At 39.7% G+C, this 27473-nt stretch overlaps 1 protein-coding gene across 3 annotated transcripts; it reads left to right on the forward strand.

Moving 5' to 3' along the window:
- Positions 1-1102: 1102 nt before the first annotated feature.
- On the forward strand, positions 1103-26237 carry ubald1a (UBA-like domain containing 1a). 3 transcript variants are annotated; one of them, XM_053238863.1, is made up of 7 exons: positions 1118-1654; positions 2308-2367; positions 22795-23047; positions 23840-24001; positions 24938-24985; positions 25066-25204; positions 25358-26237. In XM_053238863.1, the coding sequence occupies exons 1-7, from the start codon at positions 1547-1549 to the stop codon at positions 25464-25466; spliced, it is 879 nt and encodes a 292-aa protein (XP_053094838.1). In that variant the 5' UTR covers positions 1118-1546; the 3' UTR covers positions 25467-26237. The 3 variants fall into 3 exon arrangements, with proteins under 3 accessions (XP_053094837.1, XP_053094838.1, XP_026770794.1); XM_053238862.1 differs by having other exon boundaries at positions 1103-1654; positions 24938-26237; XM_026914993.3 differs by lacking the exons at positions 22795-23047; positions 23840-24001; positions 24938-24985; positions 25066-25204; positions 25358-26237 and adding an exon at positions 9963-10398 and having other exon boundaries at positions 1403-1654.
- Positions 26238-27473: the final 1236 nt, after the last annotated feature.

Genomic DNA, 27473 nt, shown 5'->3' on the forward strand with positions numbered 1-27473 from the left:
ATGGCGCTGAGCATTATGGGATATGTAGTAAATAAGGAGACTAACCAGTCAATTACCTTTAAGCAAGCTTTCAGTGCATAGGCTCGGTTCTCGGGTAATAACAAATACTACAGTAATTACTGTCAAAAAACACACACATTATGTATTATGTGGATTATTTTGCTGTAACAGCACGGCCCGAAGTGTTTTATTCCTCTTATACCACAGTAAGTTCCCAACGATTACCATTTTTAATTTATTAATGAGTGACACGTCATGCTTTTTATCCGTTTATAGTTACATTTCTGTCATGAAACGTCCACAAGGCAAGATCCTGTTGTCATTAATGTTATAACAGATATAAATAGTCACTCTCTGACCAGCCCCTGTTTTTCTCTCATTATATATTTATTTATTTATTTATATTTTTTTCTCATTCTTGGGGTTAATAAGACCGAAAAATGCTGATAGGACACTTCTTCCATAAATGTGAAATGAATGTACGTGAGGAGACATCTCTTACAGAAACCTCACCATATTAATGAGCTTTCTTTATTAAATAACAACACGGTTTTTTATTGTTTATTTTTAGAGTTAGATTATGTGGAGCTTCTCCCATACAAGTCTCTGTGAATGAGCGGTTACCATGGAAACTACTACATAATTGAATGAGCGCATTAATATAAACGTATTATATAAATAATTTGAATTACAGCCGGAACTACTGTCAGAGCCATACTGGTATGGATGATTAATTAAAATGAACACCTACTGACCAATTGTTTTGTTTTTTTAAGAACTACACAGTGTTTTGGTAAACATTACGTTACACGTTACATGTGTTACTGTGGTAAGTCGCTTCCCGATAACGCAGCCTCCGCGGTTAAATGTACACGTTTGTTCTGAAGTAGTAAAATAATATAAACATTGACCGGACTGCGCAAATGTGGTGGAAGACAGTCACCTCTAAAGCACTTTCCATGGTGCCTTTGTACTTTTATGTCGCTCCACGCAATTCAATTGGTCTTGGAAGATTTGTTTACCATATTTGGCAAGGTAGCGGCAGAACTCGGATGGGAATTGGACGGGAGCAGCCGTCATTCACAAAATTCAGCCTTACAGGATTTTACAAACAAAGAGTGGCCTTCTGGGAAATGGAGTCCTCAAGAAAACAATGTGGAGCCGAAACTTACTCGTGTATACCTACTGGAAATGTAAAATGTCTAACGTGAATAATAATCTTATCGACTCTGAGTAATATATTAAACTACATGAGTGAGTGTGTTGTATTACTTTAGAGGAACTCCGTTTCGACGACGGGGAAATGTATAAACGGGATTAGGTTAGCCTACAATTCCCACCTTTGTAGCTCGTCGCCTATTGGCTGCGTGGCGCTGTCAGTCAGAGGCAGGCTCTTACCCCAGCGCTCCTACAGTAAATATTTGTGTTTGCTCAGCCGGCTGTAATGGTGGACGACTGAGAAAGGAAAGGGGAGAAACATCATCGGAAAAATTGAATCCCAGACCAAACACTACCGTCCGCGGCTCGGAAATACACTCCGGCGAACATGGATGAACTAAAACATCAAGTGATGATAAACCAGTTCGTCCTGACAGCTGGATGCGCCGCAGATCAGGCCAAACAGCTTCTGCAAGCGGCACACTGGCAGTTTGAGGTAAGAGGGTAACTACGCTAACGACATTGTTTATTATGTGTGCTTATGTGGCGACGGCTTCAGCGCTCGCGCTCTTCACACCGCCCTGTCGCATTAATACAGTACACTAAATAAATAATAATACAGTAATATAATAATAGAATATTTACAGCTTCCAGTGTGTTAGCAGGGCCAGGTTATTAAAGTGTCGCTTTGTAAATACACATTTGTTTTTGTTTTGTTGGGTTTTTTTTCCGCTTGGTTTTATATGAGGATATTTGTATATCTATATGTGTATGTATATGTGTATAAGAAGAGAAATGGAGAATCTCGTGTAGTGGCTGCTATCCGTGTGTTTCTGTTGTACTCCAGATTAAACACAATAATCTCCTCGTGGCTCAGTGTTCCTGCTCGCAGTGTCTTTATGCAGTGGAGATGACCACAGCTCTGACTACAGGATGACATGCATGCCAACAAGCAGCTCTGTAGAGCCTCACATTAATAACCTGTGACTTTATTAGGATGATGAGGATGATGATTATGATGATTATGTAGACTAGTTTGTGAATCCAGGTTATATATGAAAGCCACTGCTGTGTATAATGAAGCACAGAGCGATGGACTGGTCTCTGGAATGGCACACAAGCGTGTTTATGTGTGTGTTCTCGTTACAGACAGCCCTCAGTGCCTTTTTTCAAGAGACTAATATCCCATACGGTCACCATCATCAGATGGTAAGTACTGAAGGCGACTCAGTCGGGTCCCATTCTTCTGTTTATTTCCTAGACCTCTTTTTTGTTTTCTTTTTGTTGAAAATGTTCAAAATAGTCCGTATTATCCTAGCAAGGTCCATGTGTTGGGTCTACAGAGGAGAAAGAGGCAGAGCGAGCTAACAATAACAATGTAGGCTGTGTGTGTGTGTGTGTGTGTGTGTGTGTGTGTCGGCCATGTTGCGGAGACACGGAGCTTCCAGAAATAAACACACAGGGCCACGCTCGGCTTCGCGCTACGGAGGAGCTGAACACAGCCGCCTTTATATGTTTATACACGAACAGCCAGCAGACAATAGCAGCCGGAACGAGCCTGGAGCTGCAGCTGCGCGTGCTGTCAAAGTGTCAAATCAGTTACCGGTAACAGCTAACCTGAGTCATGTGGCTGAGTCCAGTTTACCCTCAGTACCATGAAGAGCCGCACACTGTGTTCTGTTTACCTTTACTGTAGAGGGTCATATTTCCGGCAGTGCGTTCATTTCCCACATCCGGTCTCTCTCTCTCTCTCTCTCTTTCCCTCTGTCTCTCTCTCTCTCTCTGTGTCTCTCTCTCTCTGTCCCTCTCTCTCTGTGTCTCTCTCTTTCCCTCTCTCTCTGTGTCTCTCTTTCTCTCTGTCTCACACACACACATACACACACACCGCAGCTATTGTTTAGAGTCACTGTATCAGTCATCCGTGTTCTCCAAAATCTCTCTCACTCACACACACACACACACACACACACACACAGGCCTGTTTTACATGCTGGTGCCTTTTGTAAGTGGCCGTTGCATCAAACTGCTTCCGTTATTGCGTTTAACAGGAACTGGCCATTTTCTCCTCTTCAGTTAATTGCAAACATTTGAATAGTTGTGGAAAATTAACCATTTTTAATCTCAAGCCTCAAATGGAGCCGATCTGTTAAAACATTTTGTTTCATCACACATTTGCCATAAATAAAAAGCAGTAAAATATCTGTGTACAAATAGCAGAATAAATAGTTTTTAAATATATAAAGGAATTTATAAAGGTAATGATGTAATTATGGTTTCATGTGGTCTCCAGTACAGTTTTTAGATATATGGTGTACTTTTGTTCATTTTTTAATAGACAGCAGTATGTTACACAGTGCACTTATTTACTAAACAATTCCACACAGTTTAAGGAAAGGGTGTAATGATTGTGATTGGTGGCCGTAAGCTTATTTGTTAGTTACTTTTGTTGTAATTCCAGCAGAAACCCGAAGAAGCAAAATTTGTTTACTTCTCACGCTGATCGTCTTTGTGGTCATATTTTGCAAGAAGTGTAAGATATGTATCACTTTTGGGCACCTTCTCATAGCTATAAATGGCGCACAGAGCACAGGCGAGCATGCGTTAGTGTTAGACCATTCCCCTCCAGCTTATGACCGCTGGTTAGCTATATTGCCCTAATCCACTTTGCTCCAGAATTTCCACAGCCCTGACACACTTATTCTGATTGACAGAACTGTGGCTCTCTGAAGTCCCTTTGGCCTTAAGTACATAAGACAGAATATGCAATACAGTAAATATTTGCTATGTTCTTCGAAATACTTTTGTACCGTAATACCCAAGACTACGGAATACTTACTAGTAAAATTACTAATGATGACTGTTACTGGTGTGTCTTAACCAGAATATAATAAGATCTTACTTCTTACTAGGTACCCTATTACTCATTTTAAAAGCATGTAGCATATCTTCTAACACAGTTTAAGCAGTGTCATTTTGGAACATATTTGTGGTGTTGTTATTATGTATAACAGGTCAACATAAAGATAATTGTGTAACTACTTCAGATTTCCTTATCATGTTACTGATTGATTATCATACTGTCACCTCTAGGACTGGTACATAGTCATTCACACACAAATTCTAATACAAAATGGCTGCCGGTGTTCATCTTAAGAGGATACTTTTTTAAGCACAGTATTTCATGATCAGATAATGAGATCATTCCTGTGCAAAATAAATAAATTAATTAAAAAAAAAAAAAAATAAAATACAGAGACATGCCACAGCTTAATACCGTAGTCATTGCTTCGAATGTTATGCAAACGATAATCAGTGAACCAGTCATGAGTGATTTGTATTAGTCATGTACCAAAATGAAAATTTTTGGCTGAAAGCAGAACTGAAATTTAGGGTGCCTTAGGCCAAAAACCAAAACTAAAAATCAGGCTGACTCTGCCAAAACCCAGACCAAAACCTAGGCCTGAATTATTATTATTATTATTATTGATATAAATTGAACCATAATTAAACCATAATTGAATTTAATTTAGAATTACAAAGCATGCCGGGGTGACTAGTACGTTCTGCAGATACCGAGATGACGTGCTCGCCATGGTCTATTCAAAACACACTCCCCTTCTCCCTCACAGACACACACACACAAACACACACACTGCCTCAAACAGGAAGAAAGTCTGTGGCCCTAAGAAGAGGCTCTTTCAAGCTAAACTCTGAATGATGAGGTTTTTAAGAAATGGTCTGGAGATTTATACTGAAAAACTTTCCCTGAAATTACTCAACTTATAGGCCTTATAGGATTATTGCAGGAAGAAACATTTAATGTTTAAAAAAATAAAAAAAAAAAGAGTTAACTTGAAGACATAAATTCTAAAATACTCTGAAGACCTAAATTCTTCTTACCTGCAGATTAACATGCAGTTGTTGTTTTTTTTTAACCCACAATGACTTTCCAGTAAAGTTCACCCAATGAACCATGTCAGATTTTAGTAAAGTCATCAAAGTCAATTGTTGAATTGATTTAAGAGGGAAAACAACAACAACAACAACAACAACAACAACAACAACAAAAAAACCCTGAAACCACTGACACAGGGGTTAACAGGGCCTGTTCCTAGCAAGCTGAGTCATAACATTAGGAGTGTCAAGGAGGGTGTGATGGTTCTGGTAACTTTAACCATGTGGTTCTTTTCTGGGTGTGACTAAGGAAGAGCTGGAGCTTTTAGGAGCAGCAGCCTCACACAGTCAGGATAAGGTAATGTGCTTAGTCCAACTTAAATACACAGCGCCCAAAGAATGGCGTAAAGCTGAGAATTGAAGTGGCAACTTAACCACAGATGCTCATTTATTAATGAATGGAGAGCATAGACCTGACGCTTGGTCTTCTAAAGCCTGGGAATTGGGGAAGTGGAACAACTAGAGTGTGAGATGCATTAGTGCAAGTTGATGTCATAGTTGATTGTCATATATTTCATATATATATAAAATACTTTTCTGATATTTCCAAGCATTATGTATAATGATGTGTATCACAATATATATAGGACTCCTAAAGTAAAACAAAAAGGTAGTGTTGCACAAAAAAGACCGTTTTTTTTTTATTATTATTTTATTTTATTTTTTTTTTATGTCTGCTGAAAGTATTCACCAAATCAAAAAGAACATTTTACAGGTTTAAAGATTTAGTACAAAATGTAACTTCTAATCAGCTTTCAGCCAGCTCATAATTTTTATACAGACAATAAATACAGACAATATTGTGATTGCTAAGCATATTGTGACATGGTGTATCACAATATCAGTATTATATTGACATATTGCCCTGCCCTAGCTGCTAGGAATAGTTTTTCCTGTGTTAGTCATAGGAAGTGGGGTGTGTGTGCATGCATGTGTGTGTATTTGTTTATGTATGTGTGTGTGTGTGTGTGTGTGTGTATATATATATATATATATATGTATATATATATATATATATATATATATATATATATATATATACACACAAACTCACAGTCCACTTTATTAGTTACCCCTGCACATTCGTGCAATTAAGCAGTCATGTTACAGCATTGCAATGCATAATATCTTGCAGATACAGGTAAGAGCCTATGTAAATGTTCACATCAAACATCAGAATGGAGAAATGGTCTTTTTCCAGTCTTCAGCTGTGTCCAGAGCCTGTGCTCACTGTAGCCTCAGAATCCTGTTCTTGGCTGACAGGAGTGGAACCTGATGTGGTCTTCTGCTGTTGTGTTCTGAGATGCTGTTCTGCTCATTACGGTTGCGTAAGAGTGCGTAAGAGTTACCTTAAGAATTCCTGGCATCTTGAACCAGTCTTGCTATTCCCCTCTGACCTCTCTCAGCAACAAGGCATTTCCACTCACAGAACCGCCCCTCATTGGATGTTTTTTGTTTTTTTGCACCATTCTGTGTAAACTCAAGAGTGTTGTGTTTGAAAATCTCAGGAGATCAGCAGTTTCTGAAATACTCAAACCAGCCCATCTGGAACCATGGTCAGTGTCACTGAGATCACATTTTTCACCATTCTGATGTTTGATGTGAACAGTACTTGACCTGTATCTGCATGATTTTATGCATTGCACTGCCATGCATACATGCTGCCATGTAATTTGCTGATGCAAGTGTTCCTAATAAAGTGGATGGTGGTAGTTTCGTTCAAGCACAAAAGTTCTGGATATTTTGACTAGTTCGATAATTGAAAGTTAAATCAATATCCTCTGATCCTGTGTGTTTTAGGATTGGGCCTTTTTTTTTAATTTAAATAACAGTGCCACAGAGAGTCCTGAGAGCCACATCTGAAGTGGTTTGGCCTGCGAGTGAGTGTGTGTGTGTGTTTCTAGTAGCACTGTTTCCTGGAACACAGGGATTTTGGTGGATGGTTTGGCTGGCTGAGAGTGTGAAGAGCAGATGTGCGAACACGTACATACACACACATGCACACCCACACGTCTGCCGCATGCTTGTGTGACCTCAAGCAGAGATTTCTTTTTTACAGGCTTCTAACAATGGCATGTTTGCAACATTCTGTGTGGGACATAAAATCAGCCATTCTATCCATTTGCAGTCTGCTGTGTATGTGGCCCTTGCTCATGTCTGTGCTCTTTGCTTTAACCTCGGGGATTTTCCAACCTTCTTTTCCTGATTATTGCACAGTGACGGCTTCTCATGGCTCACTAATGCCCCAGTTAGCATTTCCTAATAACAACATGTTCCTCCTTTAGACGTGAACAGTGAATGATTATTCCTTCAGCCATATATTTAGAAAACTATACCAGTACACCGAGACAATAACTGCCTATTGTTTTGTTCTGAAATCCCTCTGTGGTGTGTCAACAGCCAGGTTAATCATCAAGCGCTGCACCAAGAGATCATTTACCCACATGTATGCAAGCACATACACACAAACAAATGTGGAATGGTTACTTCCATATTTTTAAAGTACTGCATTACATGTGAGCAAATGATCATTTTGCAGGCTAGAGTAATGAAATAGCTGATCAGAGACGTCCTCCCATCACTTCACTGCGCTATTCTGGTGTCTCTGCACTGTGTTCTTGTTAGCTTCTCACTGACTGACATACACACTGTTCCCTCAAACAGAACTGCAGCTCAGTGGCCTTTGCTTATGCTTTTGGACTTAAGTCTGTTGTCTTGTGATGGAATGCTGCAGTGCACCATCAGTTATTCTATTACAAACCTCATCGTTCTATTAACTGCAAGGCTCCTGTGGTATTCACACAGGCACACGCACACACGTGCACACACATACTCTTAACGCCTGAGGGATAAGTGTTAAGAGTATGTGTGTGCGTGTGTGTGTGTCTCAGAGAGAGAAAAAAGAGCAGCACCATCAGTGAACACGATCAGTGATTCAACCAGCCATGCTTGCACGCTGTCAATAAACCAAGGCCTCCTCTGAGCGGTGAAGGAATCTGAAAGCAGTCCCCTGTTCTTGGTTGTTAATAAAAGTGAACAGTAATAGAGAGGGAGAGGAACATTTTCAGAAGTGTGTGTGAAAGCTATAAATCCTAGCAACCCTTGTTTATGGAGTCAAGTACTCATGTAGCGCTCACTAGTGGAATTGTAAAGGGAAATGGGGATGAGTGTGCTGCTCGCTCTCAGACGCCTGTGGGATTCTCATCTCTGTGCAAGTGTGGACATGAGAGCGTTTCAGCAAAGGGAAGGTGAAAGCTCTGATCCCACACAGCTGCCTTTACTTGCCCGTGGTGAAATTGTTGAGAGTTTTCTGATTTTGGTTTGGAAGCAGTGTAATGCATTTGCCTCCAGCTGTAAAATCCCAACCTCACTGACGCAGTAAGACGGGATTTGTTTACATATTCACCGTCCACTCAGACTCTTGTCTGAAAAAGCTTATAATGTAATACTAAAACCACTCAGGGGATCGTTTGGGTATGGTATGGTCTTGCGCAGTGTGAGGACAGAGGCAGAGACAAGGAGTGATGTATTTTAGAATGCTTGATGAAAGTTGGATTCATGTTTCCAAATACAATTAATAAAGCAGAATGGGCTGTCTTAATTCAACCTTGTTTCTCATCAAGGCATCTGTGCTCGCAACCAAAATATTTCCATAGCAACACAGCTGTGGGTTGCTGCATGTTTGTTATGTACACTGCACTTGTGAACAGCAGTTTGTCATGCTATTAGAATAATGGAGGTTCCACAGATGCTTGTGTTTTGCTTTAGAGGCTGTATTTAGCTGTTGACCTTCACCTCTGTGCTGCTGCAGTAACTAAATACAACATGTTACCATTTCAGCACTTCTCAAATGATACTGTCTTGTCCTGTGGCTAGCGTTTAAAGCTTTACTCACAATTTCATGATTTTCCCAATTTCACAAATTCCTGCCTCTCCAGCAAATTGACAGTGGTGATAGAGAGTGCAGATCATTCGAGACTTTTGACCGTTGATAAAGGGGCAGTTGTGGCCGTTTCACAGCGATACTCTTTCAGATGGGTCGATAAGAGCCACGGACAAAGGGAATCGAGTTTGCTGACAGAACAAAGCGGAGTATCCTGACTGTGAGTGAGTTAGGCAAATGTGGCCTCAGCAGTAAGATAATCGGGAGACGTTTCACATACCTATCCGTGGCCTGCGGAATGGGACACCAGGAAGTGTGTGAGGTACTGTCATAAGCACCCTGAGCAGAGCAGGCATACTGAGAACGGCCAGCACAAGTGCTACATCATACAACCCGTCTCCTTGGTTCCTTGTTCTGTTTACGTCTAGAGAGAACTTGAGGAATGCAAATAGTTTGTTTGTGTGCACACTGACACTGATAAACACTGTAGCAGACGTTCACAGCGACCAGATGATTACTTTGTTTTGAAAATAGTGATGTCCTGCAGCCTAATGCACTCCCATGAGAGCTGTTGTGTACCTCTGCAAGGCAGGGATTTGTGCAGAAAAGAGCGGTCTAGTACAAAGAGGACAATGAAGAAGTTGCGTGAGGTCATGGGAGGGCAAAAAAGTGTGAGGGGGGGAAAACGCAGAGTGCGCAATGCCAGCACACAGATCAGAAACAGGAAGTAGTATCGTTAACAAACAGAGGGAACTGTATGGGAAAGGGAAGGAATGTCGGAATGCTCTTCAGGGACAGCTTAGCTTGGTGTTCCTCTGTACTTTCAGCTTGGTAAATGCCACTTGTTCCTTGCCCCCTAACATGAAGATGAAAATGTTCCTAATCTATGAAAAAAAATAGTTATGTCCTGCTGGTGACATTTTGATTGGCCTCTAGTGTCTAATTCCGTGTGTGTTTGACCCTCCAGATGTGTACACCAGCAAACACGCCGGCGACTCCGCCTAACTTCCCTGACGCACTCACCATGTTCTCCCGCCTCAAGGCATCGGAAAGCTTCAGCAGCAGCAGCCCCAGTATGGCGTCCATGGCCACCTCTCCCCCTCCACCCCCGGTCAGCTGGGGCATGACTCCACCCGTGGCCAGCCAGCAGGGATTATGGACTCAGGGCCCTCCGGGCACACAGGCTCACCCTCCCCCGGGCTGGCCGTCCACTGTCAACCAGCAAGCAGCCGCCGAACAGAAGGCCAGCGTGGCCATGGAGGCTGAGAGATGAGGAGCAGGACTGCACGGCCCCTCTCCCCACTCTCACTGGGGTGGTAGAAAAGGGGAGGAGTGAGGCAAAAGTTTGGGGGTACGATTGTAGGGAGGAGGGGGGCAGGACAGGGGGCACTCGCTTTGTCCTCTCACCTTAAGAAGAGGTGGGAAGGAGAGAGTGATACAAGCAAGAATCCACCAAGCAACATGGACAATTAAGGGAGGGGTGAAGTAGAGAACAGCCAATGCAAAGATAATAAAAAAAAAATTTAAAAAAATAGAGACGCACATTGTATTACTGAGAAAGCAACTGAATTTTCCTAGGTTTTTTTTCTTCATTAAAAATAGATGAATATGAATGGGACTATGGTCGTCATGCCCAAGGATTATTTCTGGTATTTTCTGAAAGATGGACATATATGTACTCTAAGGCAGCAACTTTTGTCACATTTTCTTTCAAGCTTTCATCTGGTGTCCTTTCTGTACTCGAAACATTACACAAATTGACATTGCATGAGGAGTGGAGCTCTGTTATTGCATTTTTTTTATTGAATAGTATTCATCACAAGCATTCATGTGTTCAGTGTGTGGTGCTCACACACAAGCAACAGCAAGTCGATAGGACAGTTTCCTTTCTACCGTCAATACTGGGACTCTGGACTCTGCTTACCTCACTGGTCACCTGACTTTCCTCAGCCAATCAGGGAATCGCACTAGTTGAATGAAAACGTTTTTTTAAAAGCCGGATTTTACATAGGGTATCGGCCCTGCTTCTCTTCCTAATGCAGTAATGCAGTGATGTTCTCAAAAGGTGTTAGGCTTGCTAGATACATCTGGACTCTTTTTGTCCCCTGCAACGACCAACAGCTCTTTTGAAATCATGGTTGAATATTTTATTGAAAGCTTTTTCAGGTGTTTGGCGTCGATCAGACTGTTTCTTAGCTGGGAAGGGGCTCAAACTTAAACTGATTAAAACTACATACAACCAGACTACTATGACATGTTTGTAAGCCGACTTGCCACTTTGCATGATGTCTTCATATATAAATATATATCATATTTTGTAGTTTCTTGCTTTTTTTGGGGGAATTCTACATGATCTCCATGTTTTGCAAAATGATTTTTTGAGAATCTTCTCTCATTCCCTCCTCTGGGTTCATCAGAGAGGGGAGGGTGTAAGAGGGGCATTGGACAAACGTCTCAATTCAAGTTCAGGGTAGGACTCATCCACGTTTCTACAGTCTGTTCATTTTAAACGAACATCGAACATCAAAACGAGAATGCATTTTTTTTAAAGTTGATTTGATTGTTTCTCTTAGAAGAAAAAAAAAACCAATAACCTTCATGAACTTACTATCAATAACCCATTTTAAATTTGTGCTTGGGTTTATTTTCCATTTTCACCAGTTTTCTAATCAAACTTGTCTTTTGGGATCATATGTTCCTAAACGGATTTTCATGTATGTTTTCCCCTTTATGACTGTATTGATACCATTCCCACAATATTTGTGGACTACCTGATAATTAACTTATCATTGTTTGTGTTCCTAAATAAATATTGTATGTCATATGGTATTGGGTTTTTTTTTTTTTTTTTGTTCTATTGAAAATTGTTTTGTGGATCCCTTACTGTTAATCTTTAGGCACTTTAAAGTAACCTTTTGACTCTTGGCTCAAAACATAGTTGCAGGGTGGAGTTACACAAGTTTACAAATATCCAATCATGCAAAAAGAGTCAGACTCATAAACCTTTCAGTTTCATATATTGAGCAACTCTAGCTTCTAGAGCTACAGCTTGCATACATTTTGACATATACATTCTGCTAAAATCTGCCAACACCTTAATGCTGTAGGTCAATAAGAGGAGCTGTTATAACCCAGTGCTTATAAATAAAGTTTCCACAGCCCTGGATCCCCTCAAATGAGAGTTAAATATGAGTAAACATAAAATACAGATGTTTCCACAGAAAGCAACACACAGACGGCTCACACTGGGCGAGCTGAGATGGGCAGTGCAGGGGTCAGTGAGTTCTCACCCTGGGTGTCCTCACTTCACTTCCCTTCCCTTCTTCACCACACACCAGCAGAGAGAGAGGGAGTCTTTGATTTAGTGAGCCACTGCATGTTTCCGTCCACACCTCTACATTCTGTGCTGAGTGTACTGTGTTGGTGTGTTTGTTTTCTTAGGGCATGACTTAGAAACCGGGATTGTGCCAAGCTGATAAGTGCAGCTCCACCAGGCTGCATGAGCAGACAGGTCTATGCCAGGTGAACCCTGGCCTGGGCATTCACCCTAAACACTATTCTGCAACACACACACGTCAGAACCTCCCTGCAACATTCTTGCCTGCCCAGCCTCCTCTGAATTATAGTGATAACAAAGTATTTAGTATCTGAATGCATCTTCATTAACCTACAATTACACTATATGGCCAAAAGTATGTGGACACCTGACCATCACACCTATATGAGCTTGCTGGACATCCCATTCCAAAACCATGGGCATTAATAAGTAGTTGGCCCTCCTTCGCAGCTATAACAGCTTCACCTCTTCTGGGAAGGCTTTCTACAAGATTTTGGAGTGTGTCTGTGGGTATGTGTGCCCATTCAGTCAAAAGATCACATGTGAGGTCAGGCACTGATGTTGGATGAGAAGGTGTGGCTCACAATCGACGTTCCAATTCATCCCAAAGGTGTTCAGTGGGGTTAGGTCAGGGCTCTGGTGTTTCTCCACACCAAACTCTCCAAAAAATTTCTTTATAGACCTCGTGTTGTGCACAGGGGCACAGTTAGGCTGGAACAAGAAAGGGCCTTGCCAAAACCGTTGCCACAAAGTTGGAAGCATACACTGTCTAAAATGTCTTTGTATGCTGTAGCATTAACATTACCCTTCACTGGAACTAAGCGGCCCAAACCCTGAAAAACAGCAACAGATCATTATCCCTCCTTCACCAAACTTCACAGTTGGCACTATGCATTCTGATAGGTATCATTTCCATTGCTCCAGAGTCCACTGGTGGCATGCTTTACACCACTCCAGCCAAAGCTTGGCATTAAGCAGAGTGATCTTAGGTTTGTGCAGCTGCTCAGACATGAAAACTCATTTCATAAAGCTTCAAATGCACAGTTCTTGTCCTGAGTTGGGTGTCCACATACTTTTGGCCATATAGTCTATATATGTATATGCCACAAATATTAGTAGTAGCACTACACTGTGGATTCATATTGCAAAATAGCAAAATAAAATCATGAGGCTATACAGTATACTTTTATCATAAACTTTATTATGGGTAAATTAAAACAGAACTTAAGCATCAGTGATATTTAGCTCAATTTTATATTTCTTGGGTGTCAAAATTCACCATCTTCCACAGAATAAGTCAGTTTGTCCAAATTCCATTGCACAGACACCCGAGACTCGAGACTCCTTTCATAAATGTTAAAATAACCATCTTCTAACAGAAAACTTCACCAAATCAACAGTTCTTCTTTGTTAAATAACCACATGTTAATCCATTTATTATTAGTCTTTGATTATGTGGAGTTGCTGCTATACCAGTTCCTCTGAGTGAGCTGTTAGTATAGAAACAATAATGTATTAGAACGAGCGCATTAATATAAACCTGTGATTTGAATGAAAACCGTAACTACTGTCAGAGCTGCCGTTCTGACCAATAACATTCGAGAATTCGAGAATTTACTTTGGGTTCTGAATACTTCCTGAATCCACTGGATGGATGGATGGATGGATGGATGGATGGATAGACAGACTTTATTGATCCCATGAGGGATATTCTTGTGTTACAGCAGCATGGTCAGTAGCAAGATACAACACGTACACACACAAAATATAAAATACAATAAGTTAAATGTAGTAGTGCAGATATGGAACACAGTTGCAGATTTAACCAGATTTACATCAGTATTTACATAAGTACACTTGTGAAAACTGGTAGTGAATAATGAATATGAAGAAGCTTGAGAATGTAGAATATAATGACAGCTTTCTAAATGATAGCTTTCTTGTAGTAGTGTAATGTGAAAGTGTTATCATCTGTCACACACAGGTGAGCTGTTGTACAATGTTATTGCGAATGGTAAGAATGAACTCCTGTAACGTTCTCTGTGACAACGATGAGTCTTTTGGAGAATGAGCTCCGCTGACTCCGCTGACTGTATATTACTTTTAGGACATACTTTCTTATTTTATATTTAATTAAAATTGATGCATAATTAAAAATGTGAATATAAATTATGGTATAAATGGCATGTTTTTCCACACTCTTTTGCTACATCAAGCAACCCTGTCATTAAACCTCTTTCAAAACATTGAACATAATGCAACTAGAAGTAGAACATTGGATCTTAAAGATTTGTGGTTTTTGCTTTTGAATGCATAAATAAAAATTCGAATATAACCATGAAATTTCTTCTGACAGTCCTAAAGAAAATTAAGACTATCGTTTTCCAGTGAAAGATTATATAGAAACATGTGTTAGCTTAAAACCTTTCCTGGTTGGTAGCAGTAAAGAGAAATTGGGAGAAAACAGAGTAAGAGCATCCAGTGGTCATACTGGTAAAATCATGCAAGTTGTAGAAATCAAATCAAGATGAATACAGCATTGATTTATAATTCATTCATTCATCTTCAGTAGCCACTTTATTGTAGTCAAGATGGCAGAGCCTATCCAGAGCCTATCACAGGAGCACTGGGTGCGAGGCGGGAATACACCCTGGATTGAACACCAGTCCATCGCAGGGCACCATACATACACACACACGCACACACACACACCTAGGGGCAATTTAGTGTCACCAGTACACCTACTGGCATGTTCAGTTTCACTGAACATCTGAAACTCCACACATACAGTAAACTGAGCTCAGGATCGAACCAGGACATTGGAGCTGTGAGGCAGCAATGCTACCTGCTCACCACCATGCTGCCCTCGATTCATAATCGCAGAGTGATTTGAAATTGCATAGAATCATGAGGTCTGTAGAGATTCCCACCCCCTAGTGTTTTAATCCAGGGCAGAGTGTTATTATGTAAGCAGCCAGCCACTCAGCCACTCATCCTTTCACTTCCTCGTCGGCTGTGGGATGAATGTACAGCATGGGCACCGCACTCCACGTTGCCAGGGGGACAAGGCCAAGTGAGAGTCTCTGTTCACTGTTCCTGTGTCAGCGTGAGGGTTGTGTGTGTGTAAAAGATAAATAATGCTGTGCTGCATATCATAACGAACGTGAGCGAGGAGAGGGGAAGTAAGACAAGGATGAATCAGAAAGTGTGTGAGTGTGTGTCGATGACTGATGTCAGACTGTGCTGAGTGAAACAGCAACTGAATGAATGGCTGTGAGTCAGCAGGAAGTGAAGGATTCTGGGCGTGCTATGATCACTGTGCTCTGTCATATGAGAGGCAGAGAGAGAGAGTGTAGATTATAAATGAGCTGATTTAAGCCCTGGACTCTAACATTAGGGCAACACTAGCCTTTATCCTAACACACAATCCTATCTCCCATTCCCTACCAGGCCTACAGGTAAACAATTACACTTTTGGCACAATGACTGGAGTCAGTGTGGAATAAATTCAGAATCCTAACAGGCAGAGTTTCTTATCATGTTCATGGTGCCATTGTGCAGTTTCAGCCAGTCAGTTATGTACTGCAAATACATAAATTATATCTATTCAAGAAACAGTGTCAAAATACACTCACAGCACTTTATTAGGAACACTACACTAATACTGGCTAGGGCCTCCCTTTGCTCTCAAAACAGCCTCAATTCTTCATGACATGGATTCCACAAGATGTTGGAAACTTTCCTCTGAGATTCTGGTCTCCTGTTCTACCACATCCCAAAGGTGTTCTATTGGATTCAGATCTGGTGACTGGGAAGGCCACTGAAGAACACTGAACTCATTGTCATGTTGATGAAACCAGTCTGAGATGACTTTTGCGTTGTGACATGGTGCATTATCATGCTGGAAGTAGCCATTAGAAGATGGTAAATTGTGGCCATGAAGGGATGCACATGGTCAGCAACAATACTCAAATAAGCTGTGGCATTCAAGCGATGATTGATTGGCATTAACGTGTAACCCAAAGTGTGCCAAGAAAACACTCCCTACACCATTACACTACCTCCACCAGCCTGGACTGTTGACACAATGCAGGTTGGATCCATGGATTCATGCTGTTGGTGCTAAATTCTGACCCTGCTATCTGTGTGCCTCAGCAGAAATCGAGATTCATCAGACCAGGCTACTTTTTTCCAGTCTTCAACTGTCCAGTTTTGGTGAGCATGTGCCCACTGCAGCCTCAGCTTTCTGTTCTCGGCTGACAGAAGTGGAACCTGACAAGGCCTTCTGCTGTTGTAGCTCATCCACCTCAAGGTTTGATGTGTTGTGCATTCTGAGATGCTTTTCAGCTCACCGCAATTATACAGAGTGATTGTCTGAGTTACTGTAGCCTTTCCGTCTCATCATTCTCATCAACAAGGTGTTTCCGTCTGCAGAACTGCTGCTCACTGGAAGTTTTTTCTTTATTGCGCTATTCTGTAATATGCTAGAGTAAACTCTAGGACTGTTGTGCATGAAAACCCAGGAGATCAGCAGTAATAGAAATACTCAAACCAGCCTGTCTGGCACCAACAATCATGTCATGGTCAACTTCACTGAGATCACATTTTTTCCCTATTCTGATGGTTGATGTGAACATTACCCGAAGCTGCTCGCCTGTATCTGCATGATTTTATGCATTGCACCGCTGAATGGCTGATTAGATAATTGCATGAATGAGTATGTGAGGTGTACAGATGTTCCTAATAAAGTGCTCAGTGAGCGTACACACTCAACAGTACCAACAGGTCTCCAAAATACACTTACATACTCCAGGTTTAGCAAAATGTAGCAGGGAAATTCAACCTAACATAACAACTTAACAACAACCTGAAATAAAACCTGATATAATTTTAAACCTGTTATTTTAACCTGTTATTTGTTTTAAAATATATATTAATATATATTTATATCTAAAGTTGTGGAAACGTCCATGAGACAAGTCTGTTCCTGTTATCGCTTATGTTATAACAGCTTTAAACAGTCATTCCATCACTGGCCTCTGTTTTTTCCGTAGCAGCAGTTATAAATATTTCTTTGTTAAAATACAACACATTCTCTTTTTAAATATTTACTGTTAGGCTTAAATTATGGGAGTATAGCATATGCTGTGATTTAACTGTCAGAATCAAGAATTCACCATCTCTGTGGTATACATTTATATAAATCATTAACAAAAATTTTAAGGTATTAAATTATAAAGTATAAATTTTAATGTCAGTATTGCATATAAGTTTCCGGCTGTTATGCAAATGTCTGTAATAAAGTGGAGATTTCTGGTAAGCCTTCTGATTAACATACATATTTTGGTAAAGGCTGTGATTTATAAACCTGAGTTTGTCCATATTATGATCTTTGAAGAATTTAATATGTCCATTTTATGATGAAACAAGAAAAGAATTTAAAAACCACGTGTCATTTTCTGATCATGCTAAATATATACACAACTAGGATACAGAACAGTAGGATACCTACACAGCAGTAGGATAGGCAACTAGTTGTAAAACATATGAATAGAGCCAGATATAAACTGATATCTACTGGTTGCCATTTAGCTAAGTTTAGCGGGCTCAGTAATATCACACTTGATTATTATTATTTAATTAAACCAAAAATTCATTAGCCAAGAGGAATTTGGGGAGAAACTTGCTAATTAACTGATGAGATACTGAACAACAGTGTTTACTATAATGAACCACTGTGGGCCAACAGGGCCAGAGTCCAGCACTTCCCAGCTCTAGCACATCTCATTTAATGCATCAGCTAATTTCTGGCTTTAAAATGTGTGTTAAATCAGGGATATCACCAGACTGCACTGGACTCTAGCCTTTCAGGACTGGCGTTTATACCTGCAGATTAGTTTTTAATCAGTGTTTGTCTGCTCTATTTCAGACATATGAGAATGTGTTTTAAGTGTGGGATTGTCTAGTCTGAACCAGGGCAAAATGACAGAGAGTAATGACTTATAGTGTGAGAGTGTGTGTATGCATGAGTGTGTGAGACCTAGAGCTTGTGTTCATATGCAGATTACAACAGTAGGGCCTGATTGGTCCTTTCTTTCCCTCCCCAAACACAGATCCTGCTCCTCCCTTCAGCAGCTACAGACAGCCAGAATCACAATCCTACTACGTCATAGACAAACCTGCACAGCTGCGCACACACACACACACAACACACACACACACACACACTTGTCTTACTATCCTTGTGAGGACCTTCAATTGGCATAACCCTGTTAACTTCATATGTTTGTTTATTTGTTTTTTTAAATAAAAAACTGTGTGGCGATGCTAGATCAAAAGTCCATACAAGGACAAAAGTGTCAGATATTCCTATCCTTGTGGACATTTGGTCCCCACTAAGATATTAAAACATGTCCCTTTGCAATGAGACTCTGAAGTCTGTGTTAATCAATTTACTCATTCTCACATGTTTTATTTAAACAAAATAAGACATACTGTTTAATGCTTAGAAAAAAGGCACCAAACTGTATGTTCCTTTAGCTTCAGTGTGTATATTTTAATGAAGTGTACCTTTCAAGCTTAAGAAAATACACAAGTGCTCCTTAAGGTTGAGTTATGTGCCTTAAAAGGTTTACTATATTATTCATCTTTCTAGGGGAAAGATAACGAAAGTAAATTAAAAACCATGTATTCTTGAGAGTGTCACCCCAGTGACTATGAAAGGTACTTTTTTCTGAGTGTAGGGGGTTTTCGGCACCTTTAGTTCAGGCTAGAGGTGAATCAAGTGTGAAGAGGTTTACCGAATTATTAAATGTAAACACACCACACAGACAAAGTATGTGTTAGAGATAAATCATCAGTTCCTGTTTCTTAATAATTTAATAACCACACTACACACAACACACAACACCAGCGTGGAAAATACTTCAGCAATTGTACTTCATCACTATACTAAACTATTATTAATTTGAATACCTGTATAAGTACATTTCAAAGATAAAAAAAAACCTTACTTTTTACTCCTTATGTCTTTATTTAGACCTTCAGATTATTCTGTATAAATCGTGAAGGTCTTTTCTTCTCTCTAACCGCCAACCCCTGTGTACTATACTTCAATCGAACAGGCTCAGTTTGGCTAATTATTTCAGTTTATAGCATCCAATCAGGTTCATCACTGTCGAAAAAAATATCAAGAATCGTGTCAATTTGTTATCAGCTGTGACCTTGTCATGTTACACAATGTAGTTAGCGCTGTAGGTATCTCTGTGTGTGTGAATAATGATAAGCCACCAGACTGCAGTGTGGAACCTGAGGATGAACAGCCCTGGCCCTACCTCAGTAAAATGTTTCTATACGCTGGAATAAACAAAATTCATATAAAATGAGGCGTGTCCTTTGCAAGCGTAGAAGGCATGAACTCTGTCTAATTTGAAAAAGCATGTTGAGACAAGTTGCACTAATTCGCTAACATTCACTAGCTATATTTAACTAAGTTGGCCTGTTTGCTTTGTTAATGGCAGGTTCTACCATAATCGGATAGTCAGCAAGTCAAATTCTAGCTAATGGTAAATATTGCAAACTTGATGTTTTCAAGCAAAAGGGCATAGTAGTTAAAGAAATACCTTTCACATGAAAACATGACATTAACTTTTCTAAATTTATCAGTTAAAAACAGTTACTTTTAAAAAAACCTTTTAATACTTGAGTACATTCAAAAGGATCTACTATTTTTACTTTCACTTGAGTACATTTTTGACAGATGCTTCCACTTTTATTTAGACTTTGACATTAACTATACTTTTTCAGTACTTTTCCCACTCCTGCTGAACACCAATCAATAGCTGGCCATATCCTAGATCTTCCTCAAACTGTACCACAGTATCTGCTGATGCTGATTGGACAATGCATGGCTCTAAGGCTGGCCAAGACCCGCCCACTGTGACATCATCACCAAGGGTCAGTCTGGCACATGTGTCTACTGTTGAGAAAGGAGAAGTTCAGTGTGTGTGTGTATATATACAAGCTGAGAGACAAAGGAGGGGGAGGTTTTTAAAAAAAGAGACACTCTAAAAACAGCACGAGGGTCTTTGACACAGTTTTTTTTTGGTTACTTGGTTTAACCTTGATACTTTTAATCACTTTCTTGAAGTGTTTTCATATTTATTTGAACTGTCTGCTTTTCTGTAAGCATGCTTTGTTGAAATAAAGTGTTGTTAATTACACAGTAGTAGTAGTTAGAAACAGAGTAAGAACTGAAGAGGCTGAAGTGAGGCGAGGGAGAGGTAGACACGGTTCTGGCTTGTGTGCGTCAGGTTTTTCGTTCTCCTCCCATTACTCATAGTGAACAGCCAGCTGCTCCCACTGCAACAGGAAGTGGCTCTCAATGTTTTCATTCACGCATAATCTCTCCCTATCTGTCTGTCTGTCTGTCTGTCTGTCTCTCTCTCTCTCACACACACACACACACTTAGACATTCCTGCTGAAGTCTGACCAAAACACAGACTGAGCTGATCTGGTCCCATCTTTGCCAGCTGGTAACTGCTGCTAGAAAGGAAAAGAGTTTTTGAATTACTACAAATGCTACACTGTAGACATTATTTTAAGAAAATAACAACAGGGCAATTAAAACATCCTCAATCATTTATTGAGCAGTTCTCCAGCTTTATCAATAACCTACCAGCTGAAAAATATGGTCTACCAGTGTGTCCAGGTCTTCCTTTGTTTAGGCAGCTGGGCTATTTTGTTTCAATCACTACAATATCTCTTGCAGTCCCACAGTCAGCACACTTACATGATCATTTAAAAGACTGTGTGTGTGTGTGTGTGTGTGTGTGTGTGTGTGTGTGAGGGCTGGTGAGGGCTGACAGTCATCAGTTTACTGGTTAATATTTCAGTGTTCTGGGAGTGTAGAGTGTTCCAGTACAGCCTGACCACGTGCTGCTCTCCACATCCTCACACTCACCTCCCTGAACAACACTGACCTCTAGGGACCAGGACTAGGAACGTCTCTGAGACTGTGTTTTCTTTTTTTCAGAGCCTGCCAGTGATGTAGTTCTGAAAGCTTAGACTTGGTCTTAATCCAACATTTCACACCTTTCATGACTTTCATTTTGACTTGAACTTGCATATACATGACTTAAAACTCTACACTGACTTGAGCTTGAGATAGCCAGACCTGAAAAGATTTGACTGAATTTTGCATGCTCTGACATGTAAATAGGACAAGGAAATAAATGTTTCTTCAACATGAACTCTTGAAAGGTTACTCCAGCTGTGCTACTATAGCCTACTCACATTACATCCTGATAAATAATCCGCTGGGGGAAAGGTCACAGTGACTTGAGGCTCAAGGTAAGTGACTTGACTACACTGGAACCTGTATATCTGATTTTCCACCACACATATCCAAACTTTTCTTTTTTTTTTTTTTTTTTGGTGGAAAACATTACATCCAACCAGATCATTTGAATAGTGATTTAAAATACTTTCATTAAAAAAGCATCAGAATGATGAGGTCAAGAAGTAAAATACATTTGCTTGATTTCTGAGCATTACATACTGTCTAAATAAACTTTAATGAGTGACCTATAATTATATAAGAGTTCTAAGAATAGCCAAGCAAATCACCAAAACAGTCTTTGTATAAAAAGTATAAAAGCAGTCTTGGTTGCTTTGCATCTGCACTTTTACAAACATTTTTTGAGCTAAAATCTTTTCAGGCACCATTCCTCTATAGAAATTGAGAATAACAATCCCTTCCTCTTCCAGGTAGCTCATGTACGATCGTTTCACGTACACAATTTGACTATGGAAATAGATTCAAATTAATATGGCACAAGCATTCCACCTCACACTGGGACCATTGGAAACCACAACAAACACAAACAAATGTGGACACTGAAACTAATAGACCACTGTGTGTCACATTTCTTGAAATTTGTGTTCCAACATAAATGACTGTATGCAGTGTGTCATACCTGTTAACCACAGGAATATTACTAAATCAGGAATCCAATTCTGGCAAAGGGAAATAACTGACTTCATCCAGTAAACAGTCTCACATCAGAGTGTGAAATAGTGAAAAAAAAAATTTGTTAATAAAATGATGAGGAGTAAGAAGGAGTTAGGGTATATCTATGATACTGAGTTAATAGACAGGCTTAATCTGGAGTGACACAAGGACTCGCTGTTACATCTTGCCATCATCTGGTAATGCTACTGTTTATTATATTTCTCAACTGGATTTGAATGCTTTAGCTAATATGCTTTCATAGACTACCAAGAACCAATCATGTGGGTAAAATATTTAAAGCAGGCTGTTCAGTGTAATAAATGGAAAGTTAGTAATGCACAGAGAAACCAAACTGATCTATATTCATTTGCATGCTTGATCTTGGAAAAGAGCTACACAGGAACCATCTGAATAAGCCAACATTGGGACAGTTTTAATGTAGCTCTCAGTTTACGTTCTGTACAGATGATAAAGACTCTGCAGCAAGGCTTGGTGATAAACATTACAGATATGTGACAGATGATCCACTGGATGATCATATCAGGATATGGTTTGGCAGTGAACAGAGAGGAATGATGACATCTGTGGTACATGAGGAGGACCAGATGGATATAGACTCTGCAGAGATGTGGCAGCAGCTCCAGTGTCGGCGCACTCTCCTGCTGGAGTTGCAATGGTTCCTGGAAAAAAACTCCAGAGAAGGTAACCAGTCTCTGTGATGAGGCAAAACCGCATGAAACGTATTTGAATTCCGTAGCTTACTTAAGAGGGCGAGTCACGTGAAAACCTTCATATTTTACATTATTTATTGCAAAAAAAAAAAAGTGTCACAAAAGTCTATCATTTTTCTGTGTAACCTCCATTTCGTTCAATGCAAGCATTCCACCACTTAAAGTCTGTCCAGTTTCCTCTAGAAAAAAAAAAACTGATTAAATTCTAATTTATGTCGCACTTTTAACTTTTTCATTCGACTCACCCTTGCATAATAGGCTTTTAGGCTTTTAGCTTGTGTTTTAGTCATTAATATATTCATCTGTTTACTTGTGCATGATACTAAATGATACTGTAGCTGGCACAGTGGGGCAGCGAGTAGTATTGGCACCCCATAGGTCCAGAGTCCCCACTTTCATCCTGAGCTCAGGTTACTGTCTGTGTGGAGTTTCATATGTTCTCCCCATGTTTGTGTGGGTTTCCTCTGAGTTTGTGTTTTTTTTTTTTCCCCCAACCTCTGCATCCCAGTAGGTGGATTGGCTATGCTCATTGCCCTTAGGTATGAAAAAGTGTGTGAATGTGTGTGAGCATGGAGCTCTGTGATAGACTGGTGGCCCATCTAGGGCGTATTTCTGCCTCACTCCCAGCATTCCTAGGACAGGCTAGTTTGTGATTAACAAATATTAAAATGAACAGGGCTACAGTAACATGGTTATGCTGTACATCTGCGACAACCAGCTCTGATTCTGTGTCGGTCCACATGATGATAATTTCTACTTTTAGGAAGTCTGAGGCAGGAAGAGGACCAAGGACAGTATGAGCTGGAGCAAATAAAAAAAGAGCTACAGAGCCTGTCAGAGAGAGAGGGGGAGCTGAGAAACAGAAAGTGTTTGCAGGAAAAACCATCCACCCTCACAGAAATTACAGAGGAGTCATCTGCTACTGGTATGTTTCCAGAGCTACTGTTTAAGGGTGCAGTTTGTATGTATTTAGACCTAAATAATTATGTAATATATACAATTTAAGTACTTTATCCTGAACCCTGACCGGGATAAAGTGCTCACCCAAGATAAAAAGTCAGGGAGTAGCTGCAGTAATACACAAGGTTTCCGGGAAACAAAGTCCTCAGAGTGCTTGCACAGTAGATGAAAGACTTGTCTGAAACTTTGTGTGTAATATGCTGCAATTTTATTACCTTTATTACCTTTTTATTACCTTTTACATCTCACTTCTAATAGGGGCATTTTTTGTTACACACAATGTAATCAAATTTTTATCCAATTGTTGTTTCTTATTACACTAATATTAATTTTCTTTTTAATTTATGGTTCTTTTTACCCTGTCATTAACTGGTCTTTTTTTGGGGGGTAGAGAATATATTTGTTTGCCTATATCATGTCACACACCAAAAAAAGACTTCTAGTTCTAGGAAGCACATGTGTATCCTTGTTTAAAGAAACTTTACGTCCTTAGGGATGGCTAGATTTGACTGATTTCCACGTGAGGTGCTGAAGGATTTAATCAGTCACGTAGGCATCAGAGTATTGGGAAGCCCCCATGGGTACAACAGAGGGGTGGGGTCGGTTAGAAGAGGAAGGCTTGTCAGTGTTTTCATTGCAATTGCGTGACAGACAGCAGTGGATCTAACATTTCCAAATTGTTTCTTTAAGAAGTTATCACAGTTTGGTTTTTTTCTGCAACAAAATTTTTCAACAAAACTTTTAACACCTCCAGAAACAAAATCACATAATGTACAATAGCACAAGAAGCACAAGAAAAAAAAAAGATCCAATTATTTCTAGAGTGTACATCCTTCCGAATTTTAGGAGTGTAATCATCAAACCTGAACATAATGTAATAATGTTGCATTTCACATTTCAGTCCAGAGCCCATGTGATGGAGAGCTGAGCCCCACTACACCTGATCCAGGTACTACAGTGTCACCTAAAAGGTCAAATACTTGTAAAATCAGAGTAACACAGAGACTCAACAGTGATTTCCTGCCACAGAGGTGGTGGAGGTGGAGGACCTGTCATTCTCTCCAGCTACGGTGCAGTGTCCCACCTGCCACCAGCAGATTACCACTGAGATTCAACACAAAGTGGGCAAAACATCCTTTCTGCTCTGCTACCTCTCCATATTGCTGGGGTGAGTCACTGTGTCTCATTAGTATCTACTGGGCTGATCATTTACAAAGAATCACAACAGCACTGCAACTATTCATTTTAACCCGTCCCTTTCTGGTATACATACCTAACAGTAGTGTTTAATTGTATTTAACCTGCCACTCAACGGTTGCAGCTGTGTAGGTGGATGCTGCCTGTTGCCCTTCTTTCTGAACTACTTTAAAGACACCTGCCACCTTTGTCCCTCCTGTCACACGGAAATCCAGATCGTCCCTCGCATCTAGTGTCCACAGGAATTACAACTGTTCCTAAAGCACTAACCTGTAAGAAAGATATATGGTTTTAGGATGAACAAATGTGGACTGATAACCTTACTGAAGCTTACTGTACTGTACAGATTTACACTAGACACTATAGATTTACTATTCATTGCATATTTGAGATCACAGAATATTACATTTCCAAACATGAAGAAAATATTAACATTCATAATATAGCTCAGTATTATTAATACAATTTTATATAAATTCAGGCATTCACAAATTTATATTGCGAAAATATAAAATTAAAAAAAAATTTACTTGCAGATTACTTTTGTGGTAACAATTGTAACTAGACACTACTAGTTTATTATTAGAGTTTCTTTATTATTATTATAGAGATTATTATTATCAGTACATTAAACAACGTAATGTTACTAAAAGGGTTCTTGTAACGTCCTCTAAGAATAGAAAGTTTGCTTATATCTAGTGTAATATCTGTGAGTGGATTTTAAGGTCAGTTTAGCGTACTCACCCAAATTCTGTACAGGATATGCGGAGTACAGGAAAGGCAAATGAGATAGCAAATGAGTTGGTTAATCAAAGGTCAATACACAACAATGTATTGTGTATACAGCCTTCACAGTTTCTGTAAATATGACCACACATCCAGAACAAATAGGATTAGACCTAACTCTACCAAATTCCTTATGTGAATACTGTAGAATATTCACATTTTCTGTTTCATATATTCTAAGCTATAAATGGATATCAAACAAAAATAAATAAATAAAACCCACAGAAAGCCTTTTTGTATTTCATTCCTCTGGTATATTTAAGAGAGTCTGAAACATTCTCTACAACAGTATGTTCACAATACAGCAAAGTGAATTGACACATAACAGCGTATGTATACTCATATCTTTTAAAACTATTCACAAAATAGAGCTCATGGATGCGCTAAACATGTATAAAAATATGTATTACATCCATTCAAATATGTACACAATGTGCAAAACATATGGCATACAAATGATGAGTGCTCCTCCGTTTGGAGGATGTAGAGAAGTGGTAGTCATCAGGTTTATCACCCAGTGTAGTCAACCACTGATACTTTACACATTAACAATGTCGATAAAAAGTATTACATTTGAAAATAAAGTCCAGCAGTAAAAAATGGGACCAGCCGAATGGTCAAATAAAACAACTAACAATTGCGCAAAAATAAAAAGCAGTGAATAATGGGTTGGCTCCACAAGACCACTGGATTTACAAAAAAAAAAAACTGGGAGTCTGCACTTGTCTGCTTAAAAAGTGTAGAAAAAAAGTGTTGATCAGCCAGCTGCCTAGTTCATGTGCTCTGCACGGAGTCATGGAGACTAAATTTTATTATCGTGCTGAGCTTTAGTATCCTCAAACAGACTAAGCATTAATGCAAACAGTAACTTAATAAGACCAAGGCAATGCGCTGAGATTTACCACATACTGCATTACATTACAGTACTGTAATATCAAATTAAAGATGACAAAGTTATTGCTTTGTTCTCCTTATGTCAAAGTTGAACTGACTGGAACGCTAGCCTCTTCAAGTTTTGTACTGTCACGCTTTCAAAGCAAACTTCATTAGCGATAACCTACTTTACAGTTCGAGTCAACTCACTAAATACATTTCCAAAACAATTGATAAACCACTTAACATTACATGGCATTATGCATTATTTATTTGGCCTCTTTGGTAATTATTTCATAAATTTATGCTTCCGTATCAGCCCCAAACATCAGATCAGGCATCAGTGAACTGAAAATCAGACCATCAACAGTAAAATGGCAATCTATCACTGAAACTTATTACACTTTACTAAATCCATTCCCAGATCTACAACCAGAAATTACAGCCTATAAGATGAGACTCATGTTTGGCATCATTTGTTTACTGAAGAGGCCACAACTTGTGTGGGGTGAACAGTACAAAGCCATAATGCAGGAGCCTTAGGCATGTGCCACTTTGATCAAATGCGTCTAAGCTAACAG

The sequence above is a fragment of the Pangasianodon hypophthalmus genome, chromosome 12 (genome assembly GCF_027358585.1).
Source record: "Pangasianodon hypophthalmus isolate fPanHyp1 chromosome 12, fPanHyp1.pri, whole genome shotgun sequence".
Classification (NCBI taxonomy): Eukaryota; Metazoa; Chordata; class Actinopteri; order Siluriformes; family Pangasiidae; genus Pangasianodon; species Pangasianodon hypophthalmus.

What these genes read in the sequence shown, in the direction of transcription:
- ubald1a (XM_053238862.1), top strand. Translation starts at nt 1,547, where the DNA reads ATGGATGAACTAAAACATCAAGTGATGATAAACCAGTTCGTCCTGACA. An exon ending in CGGCACACTGGCAGTTTGAG is followed by an intron (nt 1,655 to 2,307) that starts GTAAGAGGGTAA and finishes TTCTCGTTACAG; the next exon opens with ACAGCCCTCAGTGCCTTTTT. An exon ending in GGAAAAAAACTCCAGAGAAG is followed by an intron (nt 23,048 to 23,839) that starts GTAACCAGTCTC and finishes TTCTACTTTTAG; the next exon opens with GAAGTCTGAGGCAGGAAGAG.